This window comes from Colias eurytheme, chromosome 31 (genome assembly GCF_061535395.1).
Source record: "Colias eurytheme isolate Ceu_HAF_F1 chromosome 31, ilColEury1 Martin Lab GWU primary, whole genome shotgun sequence".
NCBI lineage: Eukaryota > Metazoa > Arthropoda > Insecta > Lepidoptera > Pieridae > Colias > Colias eurytheme.
Window position 1 is genome coordinate 3,830,281 of NC_143010.1, and position 19,653 is coordinate 3,849,933.

Consider the following 19,653-nt stretch of genomic DNA (forward strand, 5'->3'; position numbering starts at 1 on the left):
GAAGAAAGTCTAATTGAATAAATAAATTGTAAAAAAGGGAATCGAACCCAAGTTCACTTGGTACTCAGGATCTACTCTACAAAGGGGATTAGAAAAATTAAATATTTTTTTTAACTATATTAGGAGCCTGGGTCTTTATCATATGTATACTTACTTACTAGAGTGAGTCTTGGAATCTGACAATAACAGCCTCCATTTGACTCTATCCTGCGCCATCTCTTACCAGTTTTCAATCTGGCAAGAGATGGTGCAGATCGATTGATTGAAATTAATTGAAATGTAACAGATTATGGTTAACGATTTATTTATTGAAGTGAAACTTCTTTATCGGGGTTGGAAAAAAATTTAGTGTAACATTTTTCCGTTACGCGCCATCTTTTTCTTATCCCTACCACGCGCGATTCGACACATTTCTGTAAAGTTGCATATAGTAAATTATTTTTTGAAAAATAAGGTCATAAAGAAGTTTACTTCTTACGTGTGTACACAAGTACTTACACGCAAACATTTTTTGAAGTGAAACTTCTTTATTGGGGTCGGACAATAATTTAGTGTAACATTTTTGCGTTACGCCGTACGCGTGACATTTTTGCGTTACGCCATACTCGTGACATTTTTAAGGTCATAAAGAAGTTTCACTTCTTACGTGTGTACACTAGTAGGTACTTACACGCACACATTTTTTTTATTATAAGTAATTATGTATTAATCAAGTTTAACTTTCTTACAGATCCTTCATGCCCATGCGGCACCGCAAGGTATTATTGATATTTTGGACACAATAATAATGCTATAAAAATGAAATTAATATAAATTTCTTATTAAGAGAATAATTTTCAAAATTGTAGCATTTACTTTAATGTTTTTCTTTTTCAATTTGATATTTTATTCCTGGCTGAATGGTAGTTTTCCAAAGCCTTCAAAATTTATAATTTTCTATCTGTAATTTTGATTTTGACCTAATATTCTAAATAAATAATAATTATTATGTTCTAATACTATATATAAATGTCGATTTATTCAAAACTGTATGTTAACGACACCATTTTTTTACAGAACCTGTTAATTTAGGCTATCAATTGCCTGGTAAGTTTACAATTTTATTAATTTCGTATTAAGAACAAAGGTTTTGGTAGCACTTCTACTCGTAATAAAAAAAAAAAGGTTGTCTATAGATAAAAAACGAAACAAAACAAATGACAGAAAAATAGGCGGGAAAACTGTTTTGACATCAAATGACATGCCCATAATTGCAGATGATGACGTAAAATACGAAGTGGTCTCCTCTAAGTCGGTGGATAGATTCGGTCGACCAATTTATACTGTGAACATGATCCCCATAGGTAAGTAATGGGTCGGGAGGTCAGCGTATGATGGTAGCCATAGATGACGTCAATGCTTTTTTAATTTTGGGGAGCACAGATAAAAAAGTATTGACGTTTTTTATTTTGATATGGCAACATGGAACTTATACTATCGAAATAGAGATTTTTATATCTATTTCGGAAAATGGTACCCTTTTAAATAAAACTACCTTGACATTTTTAAAAGAATTAATTTTATTGGTAGAGAAAAAAGCAAAACAATACAGGAACATTCAGTTGTTTTGTTTTTTATTAAAACCACATGCGCTGATATCTCGCTGGCAAAAAAAAGGTTTATAGGGATTATATTATGATTATTTCACTGTTGATAATAATGATGTTGATGGGAACGTAGAAAATTTTTCAATATCATGCGATTTATTCTCGATGAAATGGTATTAGTTATATCAAGGATAACCCTATAGGTCATTATTTATTTAGTGGCAGCTCGAAAACATAAATCTAATATTATTTATGATGGTCTTTTTTGTTGTTTAACTTCCAAAAAGCGTCGTATACACTCCAATCTTCTAAAACAGAAATGTGACAATAAAAACAGATTAAATATAAGTTTTAAAACTGCTTCTTTGTTCAACATACCCTTAAATACTAAATAAATACGTTCAATACCATTGAAACGGATTTTTTTCTTTGTTTCTTACTATACTTATAAGAATTTTATCTATACTATGGTTTTACTTTCTCCCAGTTTGTGTGTGACGTGATATTTTCTTCTCCTCTTCGTGTATTACCTAACCAATCATTCTATAACTTCTTTACAGATTATCCAGTCTCTCAAGGATTCTCGCAAGCGAATTCTCAAGCCCAAGCATCGAACTACAACAACAATCAAGCTGCTAGTTACCGAAATGGTAATTCTGGCTACGACGCGTATGACCAGAACCAAGGCCAGAATGCTAATGCCCAAGCCAGTCAGAAACAGTACTTGACAAACTATGGAGCGGGAGGCAGTTACGTGAATTCGTATGATGCCAATTCCAAGGCGAATAGTGATGCCAAGTCGAGTCAGAATGGCTTCCGAAGTTTTAACGGTGGTAAGTTAAATGAATTCATGTCCATGAATTTCCATCACTTTGTAAAATATGATGTTATGATAAGGAGTACCTTAGTACGTCAGAAGTTTCTTGTCCATATATAGATAGATAAGAAATAGATAGATAGAAATCCATACTAATATTATAAATGCGAAAGTAACTCTGTCTGTCTGTCTGTTACTCAATCACGCCTAAACTACTGAACCAATTTGCATGAAATTTGGTATGGATATATTTTGATACCCGAGAAAGGACATAGGCTACCTTTTATTGCGAAATATGTATCACGGGCGAAGCCGGGGCGGACCTCTAGTATAATATAAATATATATAGATAGAAAAAATAACTGGATAAGAAAATGCGTATAGCTTTTTCACCTAAAATTTTTCCTTACCTCGATGATATGCTATATTGACAAATAAATGAACAAATATGAACTTTGTTACAAAATTTGATATCACCAAATACAAAAGAATACCTCTGAATCTATCCTTTTATTATTTACAGGATCGCCAGTAGTCCCACTATCTCCAAATTATTACAATCCATCTATGTTCCTTCCCCCTGGTTATATTGGCCAAGGTTATCCACCAGCACCAGCTTACCCTCAAACTTACCCACTTCTTTATCCTAACCATCCTGTATACCCTGGATATAAGAATTACCCAACGTATGCGGTTCCCCTTGCTAATTCTCAAAGTCAGTCGAGTGGTCAGGCTCCAGGAGCTCCGAATGCAGCTAATCCTCTCGCTAATTATTTAGCCAATTACGGTGTGAACAGCATTGTGAAGTCTAACTCGCATGCCGATTCGAAGGGTACGGCGTCATCCAATCAAAATGCTTTCCAATCGTACAATGGTGGTAAGTTATGTGTTATTTGCTAGTGTTTATGTTAGGGTTGAATGGAAGTGATTGGTTTTAAGCAATGAAAGTGCGTTCGTGTTTAATCTAACCTAACCTAACCTAAACCTAACTCAAACTCAAACATTTATTTATTCAATTAGTCTTCTTCAAGAAGAACTTTTGAAACGTCATTAGGTACATATTTTTAACATTTACCACCGATTCGGAAAGCAGTATCTACGGAGAAGAATCGGCAAGAAACTCCATAGTTGCTCTTTCTAACCTAACCTAACCTAACCTAACCTAACCTAATGTTTGTAACACACATTTTTAACGTTAATTAATGAGAAAGTAAATAGTAAAGTAAATCCGGAAAATAGTAAGATGAAATGGTGATTCAATCCACAGAAAAAAAATGTTATAAATATTTTTTTTTTTCTTTTACAGGTTCGCCGATCATTCCTGTCGCTCCAGTCCCCCCAACATACTACAATCAACCACCGTATTACCCAGGATTTGTAGGTCCAGTGTTTCCAGGTGCTCCGGCCCCTGGATATCCTCCATCTGTAATTCCAATTGCCACCAACCCTAATAGTCAGAACCCTTCAGGCCAAAGTCCTAGCACCCCTACTCCTATCTCTAAGCCTGACTTTGAACCTATTAGACCCTACACCTTCTCTGACTACAACCAATACAGTTCTAACAATGAAGAAAGCGCCTCATCTGAAGAAAGTCAGAGCGAATATTTTGCCAATTATAACAAAGATACTACCAGTGTGGAGGCTTCCGAATCAAACTCGAGCTCGAACAGTGATTCAAAATTATCACAAAACGGTGTCTATATATATAATGGTGCTGGCGGTAAGCATTTTGAGATATTTCTGTATTATTATTGTGTTTGTTTGGTTAAATGCACTAATATGAAGAAATAGCAATAAATTATTTCTGTGCTGGTTAAAACATGCACCGAAATAAGTTATTCTCATACGACACGACAGTAAATCTTTCCATAATTCTTGCATAAGGCAGCTATAATTGAATAATAGATCTGTACCTTTGTTGATTCCATAGCAACCCGTTTTACTTAATAGAACTTACAGATTTAGATTTTTGAAAAATTAATGAAATTAGATTATGGCCAAAAACAGAAATAATATTTACCTACTTTACAGACCTTAGCCAGTTTTGCAACATTTTTATTTGTTGTGTTAATCTTATCTGTCACTTATGGCACATAATGCATGAAACTATATGGTATTAGGTGTTAAAGAGAATAAATCGGGTATAAACAACTAGCGCAAAAACTGCCTTTAATATTATGAAGATATAACTGTAACCTGTATAACTGTGAATAGTACCAAACGCTAAAATCTAATTTGAAATATTTGCAACATATTTCAGGCTATCCACAAAGTATATCAGGTGGTTCAAACCCAAGCGGACAATCACCTTCTAACCCAGATGGTTCAAGCCCTAACGGACAAAAACCATCAACTCCAGGAGGTTCTAATCCCAATGAACAATCACCTTCTAACCCAGATGGTTCAAGCCCTAACGGACAAGAACCACCAACTCCAGGAGGTTCTAATCCCAAAGGACAATCACCTTCTAACCCAGATGGTTCAAGCCCTAACGGACAAAAACCATTAACTACAGGAGGATCTAATCCCAACGGACAATCAACTTCTAACCCAGATGGTTCAAGCCCTAACGGACAAAAACCATCAACTACAGGAGGTTCTAATTCCAACGGACAATCACCTTCTAACCCAGATGGTTCAAGCCCTAACGGACAAAAACCATCAACTACAGGAGGTTCTAATCCCAAAGGACAATCACCTTCTAACCCAGATGGTTCAAGCCCTAACGGACAAAAACCATTAACTACAGGAGGTTCTAATCCCAACGGACAATCAACTTCTAACCCAGATGGTTCAAGCCCTAACGGACAAAAACCATCAACTACAGGAGGTTCTAATCCCAACGGGCAATCACCTACTTACCCAGATGGTTCAAGCCCTAACGGACAAAAACCATCAACTCCAGAAGGTTCTAAACCCAACGGACAGTCACCTTCTAGCCCTGATGGTACGCAAATACCCTACTCCATCTATGAGTATGATCAATACAGTTCTAACGATCAAAAGAACAGTCAATCCCAATCAAGTCAAAGCGAATATCTGGCAAAATTGGAGAAAGAGAGGAGCATTGTGAAGGCGACCAACTCAAATTCAAACTCAAAGAATGATTCATCAACATCACAAAACAATGTTCATGTATATCACGGTGTTGGTAAGTTTGTCTTTTATTATTTATCTCTATTCTATATTTGAGAAAAAGAAGAGAAAAAGTAGGTTCAAGGCAACAGTTTTTTTTTTTTTTTTATTTTATTAATTTACCATTTAGTAACACTATATAACCTTTACAAATTTTCGCCAAACTGTAAAACAGTTTGTTGGCGTTGCGCTCCTACTTATTATAGATTAACCTAGGTTATACATTGCCAAATTAGTTAGTTGATAAACAAACACTTAAATACCGCTATAAATGACATACATAGTATAAAACAAAGTTTACATAGTATAAAACAAAGTCACATTTCTCTGTACCTATGTATGCTTAAATCTACAAAACTAAGTAACTGATTTTGATGCAGTTTTTTAAATAATCTATATTATGTTAAGTTTCAGCCAACGACGCGGGCGAAGCCGCGGGCGGAAAGCTAATACTAGATATTTGACAAAATGTATTTTTTTAATTTACTCTTTACAGATCCTATTTTTAATTTATTATCGTCTAGTAAAATCGGGTACATGTTACAAATTTTTGGTATATAATATTTTCTAGATCGCTGGTCATAACAATTTTTTGTTATTGGTACATAAAATTTTCTTACTTTTGACGCTCTTGTATTAAATCTAAACTGTTTAACAATCTTAAATTCATTACTATAGTACGTGTCTATTGCATTTAAATATATAGCCTTATAATTTACAGGTAAGATGTTACAATGGGGAAATAATTTGTCATAATTATTTTTAAATTTCTTTCGAACTTTCTTATGAACTAAATACTTAAGTAATCTTACTTGTAGGTTCTTTATTTGATCTAAGTATGTTTTAAAAGTTAGGCCATAACAACTCAGTCCATAACTTATTATTGAGTCAGCAAGTGCATAGTAAACAACGTACAGAGTATGTTTATTTAAAATCCGACTTAGGTAGTAAAACTGTCCCAAGACTGATCTCAAACGATTACACACATAATTTACATGTAATTTCCAATTAAAGTGTTTATCAATTGTCAACCCCAAATATTTAATATTGTCAACGACATCCAACTTACTACATACACAGTTAGTTTTATTATTATGAAAACATTCATATGTGTGGCCTATTAAATTAATTTGAAAAGCTGAATTTTTAGCATTTTTATTGTGTGGTGAATAAATATATAGACATTTTGTTTTTTGTATATTGAGAATTATACCATTGTCATATGCCCACTTACACACGTTCTCGAAATCCCTCTGTACTCTGTCCACCATGACTGCTGTGTCGTTGCCGGCGAGCAGCAGGCACATGTCATCTGCATACATACAAACCCTACAGTTCTTGACCACATTCGACACGCTGTTCACGTGCATAATATAACCAACCGGGCCGAAAACGGAGCCGGTCGGGACTCCTAACTCCACAGGTATCTCAGCTCCAGTCGTTCCATTGATGACGGTACGTAAAGTTCTATTCGCCAAATATTCTCGGAACCATTGGTTAATTGGTCCCCTTACCCCACATTCGTCCATAGCCTGTAAAAGCTGCTCGTGGCCCAGCGTGTCGAATGCTTTTTTATAATCTATAAACAGTGCCAGGACCCGCTGCCCACCGCCAAGCCCTGTGTTTACATAATCTGAAAAGTCAGTTAAAGCCGACGCAGTACTACGACCCTTCCGGAAACCATGCTGTGTTTGAGACAATACATTATTACTTTCCAAAAAAGAACTTATTTGTTGAATAATTATTTTTTCTACAATTTTATTAATTACGCACAAGATGGCTATAGGTCTGTAATTAGAATAATCCAAATGACTACCATGTTTATATATTGGCCTAATTAGAGATTTCTTTAATTCTGTTGGGTATTTTCCATTTGATATACACATATTTATAAAATTTGCCAAAACGGGACTGACTTTTTCTTTAACATATTTTAAATCTTGAACCCTAATTTTGTGAACCCTATGCCTGGGGCTTTATCACAGCTTAATTTGTCAATAACCTTCTCAACCTTCTCTTTGCTCACTTTTAAAAATCTAAAAGAAACATTACTCGTTTTAACATATTCATTACGATCTAAAAATTTTTGATTACATTTATGTTTTATACTTACAATTTCTTGTGTAAATGTTTTTGAAAAATTATTACATATACTCTCAATGTTCTCATTCTCGCCCAAATATTTCATTATTGTCGCATCTACATTATTTTTGCTACGTCCCAGCCATTCATTAATTTTACACCATATTTTTCTAAAATCCCCTTCACATTTTTGTAGTTCCCCCTGCTTATATTTATTTGTGGAGTGGATCACTTTTTTCACTAAAATAGAAGCAGTAGTCAGAAATTTTAATAATATCAGTTATAGTGTAACTAATGTGTGTAGTTTCATTATTTAAATCGGTTTAGGTAAATAAAAATAAAATAATATTTTAAGACAGAAATAAATATTTTACAAGACAACTTATATGAGACACTGTGTACTGGGGGTAGGAAAAATAAATAGGACCTTAGGATACAAGGAATATTTCACTTATTTGCTTTAAATTTAACTTTATTGATTAACAAATCAGCGCTGATAGTTTTTATAATAATATGCTTTGTACTGAAGTAGTCATTTTGTAAATAATCAACAAAATGACTACTTCAGTGTTTATAAACAAAATTTCATACTTTAATTAAAAAAAATTAAACAGTGATGGTTTAAACTTAACTGTGTCAACATTTCTTTTAATTATTATTAAATAAATAAGTTTTCCTTTGGTCCGGTCTTAGCCACTGACCACTGTGGACTCGTGATTTGAGCCGCTGTGTTCTACACCACCATTAAATAAATTATTTATTGCATTTCGAATTTAAGCTTTACCACACACAGTGGCTGTGCATTAACTAATGATGTCTCAACTGAGACACGAAATTGCACAAAATAACCTCAACGGAACATATTTAAGAAAGAAAGAAATAAATTTATTGTCATTTAAAACAAACACACGATATACCACACATAAATTATAACAATAAAAAAGTACTTTAGAACTAATTGGAAAAAAAAAAGAACATGAAAAAACGTATGAGCATACTCCGCGGCTCATTGCTTGTTGCATATTTCCACCTCACTGATATGATAAAAGGTTAGTCAACAAATAAATGTTGATTGAAACATGCATTTTCAGTTGTAAAAACAAAAAACTACTTATAACTAATAACTTTTTCAGTAAATACCGCCGACGCAAGTGAATTAGTTGTAAAACGAACCTAACTCAGGATCGTCTGAGGAGTAAAATAAATCCATACTAATATTATAAATGCGAAAGTAACTCTGTCTGTCTGTCTGTTACTCAATCACGCCTAAACTACTGAACCAATTTGCATGAAATTTGGTATGGAGATATTTTGATACCCGAGAAAGGACATATGCTACCTTTTAATGCGAAATATGTACCACGGGCGAAGCCGGGGCGGACCTCTAGTCTTTAATATTTTCTGAAAAACGATCACTGCGTCACAGATCGTTGTCGCTACAGCCACTGTTGTCGCCTTTATCATACTTCAAATATTGAAGATAGTAAATTTTGCTGTAAAGAAACATTTCTTCTTCATTTTTAAAATAAATTATAATTGCATTTAAAGATTTTCAAAAATTCAATTTTTACGACCGGCAATGGAAATAATTTCAATCACGCGATACTTATTTTTTTGTTTCTCACCTTAAAACCTTTTCTGGACTACCAAAAACATTACTAAACCAAAATCAGGCTAGTCGTACGCGAGTCGAAGCATACTAACGAACAGTGATTATAAACTATGAATTAACCCACTTGTTAAAACATTAGGGGTTTATTATTAAATAATAATGGTTTTATATTATTTGTAACGAATAATTATTTAATTTCAGGCTATCCACAAAATAAACCTGGAAATTCAAACCCTAACGGCCAATCACCGTCATCTACAGGAGGTTCAAATCCCAACGGACAATCATCTTCTAACCCAGATGGTTCAAGCCCTAACGGACAAAAACCATCAACTACAGGAGGTTCTAATCCCAAAGGACAATCACCTTCTAACCCAGATGGTTCAAGCCCTAACGGACAAAAACCATCAACTACAGGAGGTTCTAATTCCAACGGACAATCACCTTCTAACCCAGATGGTTCAAGCCCTAACGGACAAAAACCATCAACTACAGGAGGTTCTAATCCCAAAGGACAATCACCTTCTAACCCAGATGGTTCAAGCCCTAACGGACAAAAACCATTAACTACAGGAGGTTCTAATCCCAACGGACAATCAACTTCTAACCCAGATGGTTCAAGCCCTAACGGACAAAAACCATCAACTACAGGAGGTTCTAATCCCAACGGACAATCAACTTCTAACCCAGATGGTTCAAGCCCTAACGGACAAAAACCATCAACTACAGGAGGTTCTAATCCCAAAGGACAATCACCTTCTAACCCAGATGGTTCAAGCCCTAACGGACAAAAACCATTAACTACAGGAGGTTCTAATCCCAACGGACAATCAACTTCTAACCCAGATGGTTCAAGCCCTAACGGACAAAAACCATTAACTACAGGAGGTTCTAATCCCAACGGACAATCAACTTCTAACCCAGATGGTTCAAGCCCTAACGGACAAAAACCATCAACTACAGGAGGTTCTAATTCCAACGGACAATCACCTTCTAACCCAGATGGTTCAAGCCCTAACGGACAAAAACCATCAACTACAGGAGGTTCTAATCCCAAAGGACAATCACCTTCTAACCCAGATGGTTCAAGCCCTAACGGACAAAAACCATTAACTACAGGAGGTTCTAATCCCAACGGACAATCAACTTCTAACCCAGATGGTTCAAGCCCTAACGGACAAAAACCATCAACTACAGGAGGTTCTAATCCCAACGGGCAATCACCTACTTACCCAGATGGTTCAAGCCCTAACGGACAAAAACCATCAACTCCAGAAGGTTCTAAACCCAACGGACAGTCACCTTCTAGCCCTGATGGTACGCAAATACCCTACTCCATCTATGAGTATGATCAATACAGTTCTAACGATCAAAAGAACAGTCAATCCCAATCAAGTCAAAGCGAATATCTGGCAAAATTGGAGAAAGAGAGGAGCATTGTGAAGGCGACCAACTCAAATTCAAACTCAAAGAATGATTCATCAACATCACAAAACAATGTTCATATATATCACGGTGTTGGTAAGTTTGTCTTTTATTATTTATCTCTATTCTATATTTGAGAAAAAGAAGAGAAAAAGTAGGTTCAAGGCAACAGTGGATCACTTTTTTCACTAAAATAGAAGCAGTAGTCAGAAATTTTAATAATATCAGTTATAGTGTAACTAATGTGTGTAGTTTCATTATTTAAATCGGTTTAGGTAAATAAAAATAAAATAATATTTTAAGATAGAAATAAATATTTTACAAGACAACTTTTATGAGACACTGTGTACTGGGGGTAGGGACCTTAGGATACAAGGAATATTTCACTTATTTGCTTTAAATTCAACTTTATTGAGTAATAAATCAATGCTGATATTATTTGTAACGAATAATTATTTAATTTCAGGCTATCCACAAAATAAACCTGGAAATTCAAACCCTAACGGCCAATCACCGTCATCTACAGGAGGTTCAAATCCCAACGGACAATCATCTTCTAACCCAGATGGTTCAAGCCCTAACGGACAAAAACCATCAACTACAGGAGGTTCTAATCCCAAAGGACAATCACCTTCTAACCCAGATGGTTCAAGCCCTAACGGACAAAAACCATCAACTACAGGAGGTTCTAATTCCAACGGACAATCACCTTCTAACCCAGATGGTTCAAGCCCTACCGGACAAAAACCATCAACTACAGGAGGTTCTAATCCCAAAGGACAATCACCTTCTAACCCAGATGGTTCAAGCCCTAACGGACCAAAACCTTCAACTACAGGAGGTTCTAATCCCAACGGACAATCAACTTCTAACCCAGATGGTTCAAGCCCTAACGGACCAAAACCTTCAACTACAGGAGGTTCTAATCCCAACGGACAATCAACTTCTAACCCAGATGGTTCAAGCCCTAACGGACCAAAACCTTCAACTACAGGAGGTTCTAATCCCAACGGACAATCAACTTCTAACCCAGATGGTTCAAGCCCTAACGGACAAAAACCATCAACTACAGGAGGTTCTAATCCCAAAGGACAATCACCTTCTAACCCAGATGGTTCAAGCCCTAACGGACAAAAACCATTAACTACAGGAGGTTCTAATCCCAACGGACAATCAACTTCTAACCCAGATGGTTCAAGCCCTAACGGACAAAAACCATTAACTACAGGAGGTTCTAATCCCAACGGACAATCAACTTCTAACCCAGATGGTTCAAGCCCTAACGGACAAAAACCATCAACTACAGGAGGTTCTAATTCCAACGGACAATCACCTTCTAACCCAGATGGTTCAAGCCCTAACGGACAAAAACCATCAACTACAGGAGGTTCTAATCCCAAAGGACAATCACCTTCTAACCCAGATGGTTCAAGCCCTAACGGACAAAAACCATTAACTACAGGAGGTTCTAATCCCAACGGACAATCAACTTCTAACCCAGATGGTTCAAGCCCTAACGGACAAAAACCATCAACTACAGGAGGTTCTAATCCCAACGGGCAATCACCTACTTACCCAGATGGTTCAAGCCCTAACGGACAAAAACCATCAACTCCAGAAGGTTCTAAACCCAACGGACAGTCACCTTCTAGCCCTGATGGTACGCAAATACCCTACTCCATCTATGAGTATGATCAATACAGTTCTAACGATCAAAAGAACAGTCAATCCCAATCAAGTCAAAGCGAATATCTGGCAAAATTGGAGAAAGAGAGGAGCATTGTGAAGGCGACCAACTCAAATTCAAACTCAAAGAATGATTCATCAACATCACAAAACAATGTTCATATATATCACGGTGTTGGTAAGTTTGTCTTTTATTATTTATCTCTATTCTATATTTGAGAAAAAGAAGAGAAAAAGTAGGTTCAAGGCAACAGTGGATCACTTTTTTCACTAAAATAGAAGCAGTAGTCAGAAATTTTAATAATATCAGTTATAGTGTAACTAATGTGTGTAGTTTCATTATTTAAATCGGTTTAGGTAAATAAAAATAAAATAATATTTTAAGATAGAAATAAATATTTTACAAGACAACTTTTATGAGACACTGTGTACTGGGGGTAGGGACCTTAGGATACAAGGAATATTTCACTTATTTGCTTTAAATTAAACTTTATTGAGTAATAAATCAATGCTGATATTATTTGTAACGAATAATTATTTAATTTCAGGCTATCCACAAAATAAACCTGGAAATTCAAACCCTAACGGCCAATCACCGTCATCTACAGGAGGTTCAAATCCCAACGGACAATCATCTTCTAACCCAGATGGTTCAAGCCCTAACGGACAAAAACCATCAACTACAGGAGGTTCTAATCCCAAAGGACAATCACCTTCTAACCCAGATGGTTCAAGCCCTAACGGACAAAAACCATCAACTACAGGAGGTTCTAATCCCAAAGGACAATCACCTTCTAACCCAGATGGTTCAAGCCCTAACGGACAAAAACCATCAACTACAGGAGGTTCTAATTCCAACGGACAATCACCTTCTAACCCAGATGGTTCAAGCCCTACCGGACAAAAACCATCAACTACAGGAGGTTCTAATCCCAAAGGACAATCACCTTCTAACCCAGATGGTTCAAGCCCTAACGGACCAAAACCTTCAACTACAGGAGGTTCTAATCCCAACGGACAATCAACTTCTAACCCAGATGGTTCAAGCCCTAACGGACCAAAACCTTCAACTACAGGAGGTTCTAATCCCAACGGACAATCAACTTCTAACCCAGATGGTTCAAGCCCTAACGGACCAAAACCTTCAACTACAGGAGGTTCTAATCCCAACGGACAATCAACTTCTAACCCAGATGGTTCAAGCCCTAACGGACAAAAACCATCAACTACAGGAGGTTCTAATCCCAAAGGACAATCACCTTCTAACCCAGATGGTTCAAGCCCTAACGGACAAAAACCATTAACTACAGGAGGTTCTAATCCCAACGGACAATCAACTTCTAACCCAGATGGTTCAAGCCCTAACGGACAAAAACCATTAACTACAGGAGGTTCTAATCCCAACGGACAATCAACTTCTAACCCAGATGGTTCAAGCCCTAACGGACAAAAACCATCAACTACAGGAGGTTCTAATTCCAACGGACAATCACCTTCTAGCCCAGATGGTTCAAGCCCTAACGGACAAAAACCATCAACTACAGGAGGTTCTAATCCCAAAGGACAATCACCTTCTAACCCAGATGGTTCAAGCCCTAACGGACAAAAACCATTAACTACAGGAGGTTCTAATCCCAACGGACAATCAACTTCTAACCCAGATGGTTCAAGCCCTAACGGACAAAAACCATCAACTACAGGAGGTTCTAATCCCAACGGGCAATCACCTACTTACCCAGATGGTTCAAGCCCTAACGGACAAAAACCATCAACTCCAGAAGGTTCTAAACCCAACGGACAGTCACCTTCTAGCCCTGATGGTACGCAAATACCCTACTCCATCTATGAGTATGATCAATACAGTTCTAACGATCAAAAGAACAGTCAATCCCAATCAAGTCAAAGCGAATATCTGGCAAAATTGGAGAAAGAGAGGAGCATTGTGAAGGCGACCAACTCAAATTCAAACTCAAAGAATGATTCATCAACATCACAAAACAATGTTCATATATATCACGGTGTTGGTAAGTTTGTCTTTTATTATTTATCTCTATTCTATATTTGAGAAAAAGAAGAGAAAAAGTAGGTTCAAGGCAACAGTGGATCACTTTTTTCACTAAAATAGAAGCAGTAGTCAGAAATTTTAATAATATCAGTTATAGTGTAACTAATGTGTGTAGTTTCATTATTTAAATCGGTTTAGGTAAATAAAAATAAAATAATATTTTAAGATAGAAATAAATATTTTACAAGACAACTTTTATGAGACACTGTGTACTGGGGGTAGGGACCTTAGGATACAAGGAATATTTCACTTATTTGCTTTAAATTAAACTTTATTGAGTAATAAATCAATGCTGATATTATTTGTAACGAATAATTATTTAATTTCAGGCTATCCACAAAATAAACCTGGAAATTCAAACCCTAACGGCCAATCACCGTCATCTACAGGAGGTTCAAATCCCAACGGACAATCATCTTCTAACCCAGATGGTTCAAGCCCTAACGGACAAAAACCATCAACTACAGGAGGTTCTAATCCCAACGGACAATCAACTTCTAACCCAGATGGTTCAAGCCCTAACGGACAAAAACCATCAACTACAGGAGGTTCTAATCCCAAAGGACAATCACCTTCTAACCCAGATGGTTCAAGCCCTAACGGACAAAAACCATCAACTACAGGAGGTTCTAATCCCAACGGACAATCAACTTCTAACCCAGATGGTTCAAGCCCTAACGGACAAAAACCATTAACTACAGGAGGTTCTAATCCCAACGGACAATCAACTTCTAACCCAGATGGTTCAAGCCCTAACGGACAAAAACCATCAACTACAGGAGGTTCTAATCCCAAAGGACAATCACCTTCTCACCCAGATGGTTCAAGCCCTAACGGACAAAAACCATTAACTACAGGAGGTTCTAATCCCAACGGACAATCAACTTCTAACCCAGATGGTTCAAGCCCTAACGGACAAAAACCATTAACTACAGGAGGTTCTAATCCCAACGGACAATCAACTTCTAACCCAGATGGTTCAAGCCCTAACGGACAAAAACCATTAACTACAGGAGGTTCTAATCCCAACGGACAATCAACTTCTAACCCAGATGGTTCAAGCCCTAACGGACAAAAACCCTCAACTACAGGAGGTTCTAATCCCAACGGACAATCAACTTCTAACCCAGATGGTTCAAGCCCTAACGGACAAAAACCATCAACTACAGGAGGTTCTAATTCCAACGGACAATCACCTTCTAACCCAGATGGTTCAAGCCCTAACGGACAAAAACCATCAACTACAGGAGGTTCTAATCCCAAAGGACAATCAACTTCTAACCCAGATGGTTCAAGCCCTAACGGACAAAAACCATCAACTACAGGAGGTTCTAATTCCAACGGACAATCACCTTCTAACCCAGATGGTTCAAGTCCTAACGGACAAAAACCATCAACTACAGGAGGTTCTAATCCCAAAGGACAATCACCTTCTAACCCAGATGGTTCAAGCCCTAACGGACAAAAACCATCAACTACAGGAGGTTCTAATCCCAACGGGCAATCACCTACTTACCCAGATGGTTCAAGCCCTAACGGACAAAAACCATCAACTCCAGAAGGTTCTAAACCCAACGGACAGTCACCTTCTAGCCCTGATGGTACGCAAATACCCTACTCCATCTATGAGTATGATCAATACAGTTCTAACGATCAAAAGAACAGTCAATCCCAATCAAGTCAAAGCGAATATCTGGCAAAATTGGAGAAAGAGAGGAGCATTGTGAAGGCGACCAACTCAAATTCAAACTCAAAGAATGATTCATCAACATCACAAAACAATGTTCATATATATCACGGTGTTGGTAAGTTTGTCTTTTATTATTTATCTCTATTCTATATTTGAGAAAAAGAAGAGAAAAAGTAGGTTCAAGGCAACAGTGGATCACTTTTTTCACTAAAATAGAAGCAGTAGTCAGAAATTTTAATAATATCAGTTATAGTGTAACTAATGTGTGTAGTTTCATTATTTAAATCGGTTTAGGTAAATAAAAATAAAATAATATTTTAAGATAGAAATAAATATTTTACAAGACAACTTTTATGAGACACTGTGTACTGGGGGTAGGGACCTTAGGATACAAGGAATATTTCACTTATTTGCTTTAAATTAAACTTTATTGAGTAATAAATCAATGCTGATATTATTTATAACGAATAATTATTTAATTTCAGGCTATCCACAAAATAAACCTGGAAATTCAAACCCTAACGGCCAATCACCGTCATCTACAGGAGGTTCAAATCCCAACGGACAATCATCTTCTAACCCAGATGGTTCAAGCCCTAACGGACAAAAACCATCAACTACAGGAGGTTCTAATTCCAACGGACAATCACCTTCTAACCCAGATGGTTCAAGCCCTAACGGACAAAAACCATCAACTACAGGAGGTTCTAATCCCAAAGGACAATCACCTTCTAACCCAGATGGTTCAAGCCCTAACGGACAAAAACCATCAACTACAGGAGGTTCTAATTCCAACGGACAATCACCTTCTAACCCAGATGGTTCAAGCCCTACCGGACAAAAACCATCAACTACAGGAGGTTCTAATCCCAAAGGACAATCACCTTCTCACCCAGATGGTTCAAGCCCTAACGGACAAAAACCATTAACTACAGGAGGTTCTAATCCCAACGGACAATCAACTTCTAACCCAGATGGTTCAATCCCTAACGGACAAAAACCATTAACTACAGGAGGTTCTAATCCCAACGGACAATCAACTTCTAACCCAGATGGTTCAAGCCCTAACGGACAAAAACCATCAACTACAGGAGGTTCTAATCCCAAAGGACAATCACCTTCTCACCCAGATGGTTCAAGCCCTAACGGACAAAAACCATCAACTACAGGAGGTTCTAATCCCAAAGGACAATCACCTTCTAACCCAGATGGTTCAAGCCCTAACGGACAAAAACCATCAACTACAGGAGGTTCTAATTCCAACGGACAATCACCTTCTAACCCAGATGGTTCAAGCCCTAACGGACAAACACCATCAACTCCAGGAGGTTCAAATCCCAACGGACAGTCACCATCAACTCCAGGAGGTTCTTATCCCAACGGACAAACGAGTTCATGCCCCGAAAACCCTGATGACACTGACGCTACGGATACTTCAGGTAGGTCTTTAAAAAATTGAATTGACAGAAAAGTAAGTAGATTAATCAAATAGAAAATTTCATAATGGTTATCAAGCATCGCCCTGGAATGGCGGAAAGACGCGGGTTCGAATCCCGCCTGGTGATCGAATTTTTTCTTTTCTTAAAAATTTATAATACATTTTAATTTATTAATGTTTTTTACTTTTTGCAGTTGACTACGCGCTTCCCAGTAGTGGAAAAATCTGCATCTGCTTTAGCAGCCATCTTGAAATCCCATCAGGCATACGAGACCAATTTAGATTTTACTAGATCATCTCATTTCCGAAAATATTGTAGTACTAGTGTAGTTGTAAGCGAGCATTGTAAAAATCAATCTTTGTATTGAACCAAAAATATTAATAAATAAATTGTGCATATTTGTGTTTATTTTATTTTTCCGTAATTGAACCCAATCTGGAGAAAATGTTATAAATAAATAAATCCTTTATTTGCATTTAAAATCATAGTATTATAACTTGCAATACATAACAGCATGTGTAGCTGTTATTAAACAGCATGCAAATTATTTTATTACATATCAGCAAATAAGTTGCACTTGTGATTTGTTATATTTACTAAGTATTTACTATATCATTTACATATAATACAAAACCAATGGGACCAAGGACACTGCCTTGCGGTACACCATATTTTATTATTTCGTAGTTATAAAAGTAATGCATATTTATTTACTTTAGAAACTACTACACACTGCTGCCTATTTTGAAGATAAGATGTTATCCAGTGTAGCGTTTGCCCTTTTATACCGTACGATTCTATTTTTTTAACAGTTTAAAGTGTGACACGAAGTCGAAGGCTTTGGAAAGATCAAGGAAAAAAGATGTAGGTAGTTTGTTTTGATTTATGCTACTTATAACTTTATCCATCAGGGAGTATATAGCTAAAGTATTTGTTTTTTTTTTCTGAAACGCATACTGATCCTTAACAATAATACTGAATTTATTGCAAAAATTAACCGATATTTAATGCATACACTTTTCAAAGATTTTTGATAGAATGGGTATCAAAGTAATAGGTGGATAGTTATTTACGTCACGTTTGTTGCCTTTTTTAAAAAACGGCTTTACTATCGACTTTTTTAATGCTTCTGGAAAAATCTCCAAAGAAAAGGAGGCGTTTATAAGATAGGTGAAAACATCTACAGCGATACTACTACTACTTTATCACTTTCGTATTCAATCCATCGTAACCCACAGAGCCAATCAATTTCAACGAATTTCAATTTCTTTACTTGACAGCCGTCATGGGATTAAGAAACATAGTATTCGTATTTAAACTAATATTACTTTTAACTACACTTATATTATAAAGAGGAAAACTTTGTTTGTTTGTTTGATTGTAATGAATAGGCTCATAAACTACGGGACCGATTTTAAAAATCCTTTCACCATTCGAAAGCTACATTATCCACGAGTGATATAGGCTATATCATCATGCGACCAACAGAAGCGGAGTAATGCGGGTGAAACCGCGCGGCACAGCTAGTACCTCATACAATTACCATTTGTAATAGTTGTATCTGAATTTATATAATGTCTATTAAAAGTATATATTGTTAAATGATTATAATGAGGTTAAAGTGGTTCTTTTATTTATTTCTTTAGTTTGTTTCACTTAGCTTACATTCATATAAAACGATTCTATAAATTATAAATAAATAGTTAAAAAGAAAACTACAAAACAACAACAAAATATTGTAATTACATAAAAATTTTGGTTTTGGAATACTCAAAATTTTAAGTGACTTTTTACTATCAAAGGAAAAGATTGACCCAGGATATAGGTAGTTAATAAAACACGCTTATACCCTTATACTCATAAAATTATTGTATTGTCACCGATCCTTGATTAAAGTGACAAAGTTTGAATTAAATCTGTCCACTTAAAGTGGGTCAATATAGAGTACAAAGAAGTCGGATACATACATACAGGCGAAGCTAATATAAGCGTGTAAAGTTAGGTTTTTCAAATATAATATTGAATATGTCATAGTTATAAATGAGATTGCGTTTATCTATTCCTATATTTAACTTAAAATACAGACAACAATGCAACGCGTTTTCTAAGAAAAACC

At 36.3% G+C, this 19,653-nt stretch overlaps 1 protein-coding gene across 1 annotated transcript; it reads left to right on the forward strand.

The window, feature by feature from the left end:
* Positions 1 to 1,240: 1,240 nt before the first annotated feature.
* On the forward strand, positions 1,241 to 17,935 carry LOC149895535 (uncharacterized). Its single transcript, XM_090118793.1, has 12 exons — positions 1,241 to 1,343; positions 2,147 to 2,419; positions 2,927 to 3,280; positions 3,710 to 4,123; positions 4,664 to 5,554; positions 9,434 to 10,753; positions 11,124 to 12,521; positions 12,892 to 14,367; positions 14,738 to 16,213; positions 16,584 to 16,724; positions 17,037 to 17,537; positions 17,731 to 17,935. Exons 1-12 carry the CDS (start codon positions 1,241 to 1,243, stop codon positions 17,826 to 17,828), a joined length of 8,445 nt encoding a protein of 2,814 aa, XP_089974919.1. The 3' UTR covers positions 17,829 to 17,935.
* The last annotated feature ends 1,718 nt before the right edge of the window (positions 17,936 to 19,653 follow it).

Excerpts from the sequence above, each read along its gene's own strand:
- LOC149895535 (XM_090118793.1), top strand. The coding sequence starts at position 1,241 with ATGCCCATAATTGCAGATGATGACGTAAAATACGAAGTGGTCTCCTCT. Across the intron at positions 5,555-9,433 it reads TCATGTATATCACGGTGTTG|GCTATCCACAAAATAAACCT; the intron begins GTAAGTTTGTCT and ends ATTTAATTTCAG. Across the intron at positions 16,214-16,583 it reads TCATATATATCACGGTGTTG|GCTATCCACAAAATAAACCT; the intron begins GTAAGTTTGTCT and ends ATTTAATTTCAG.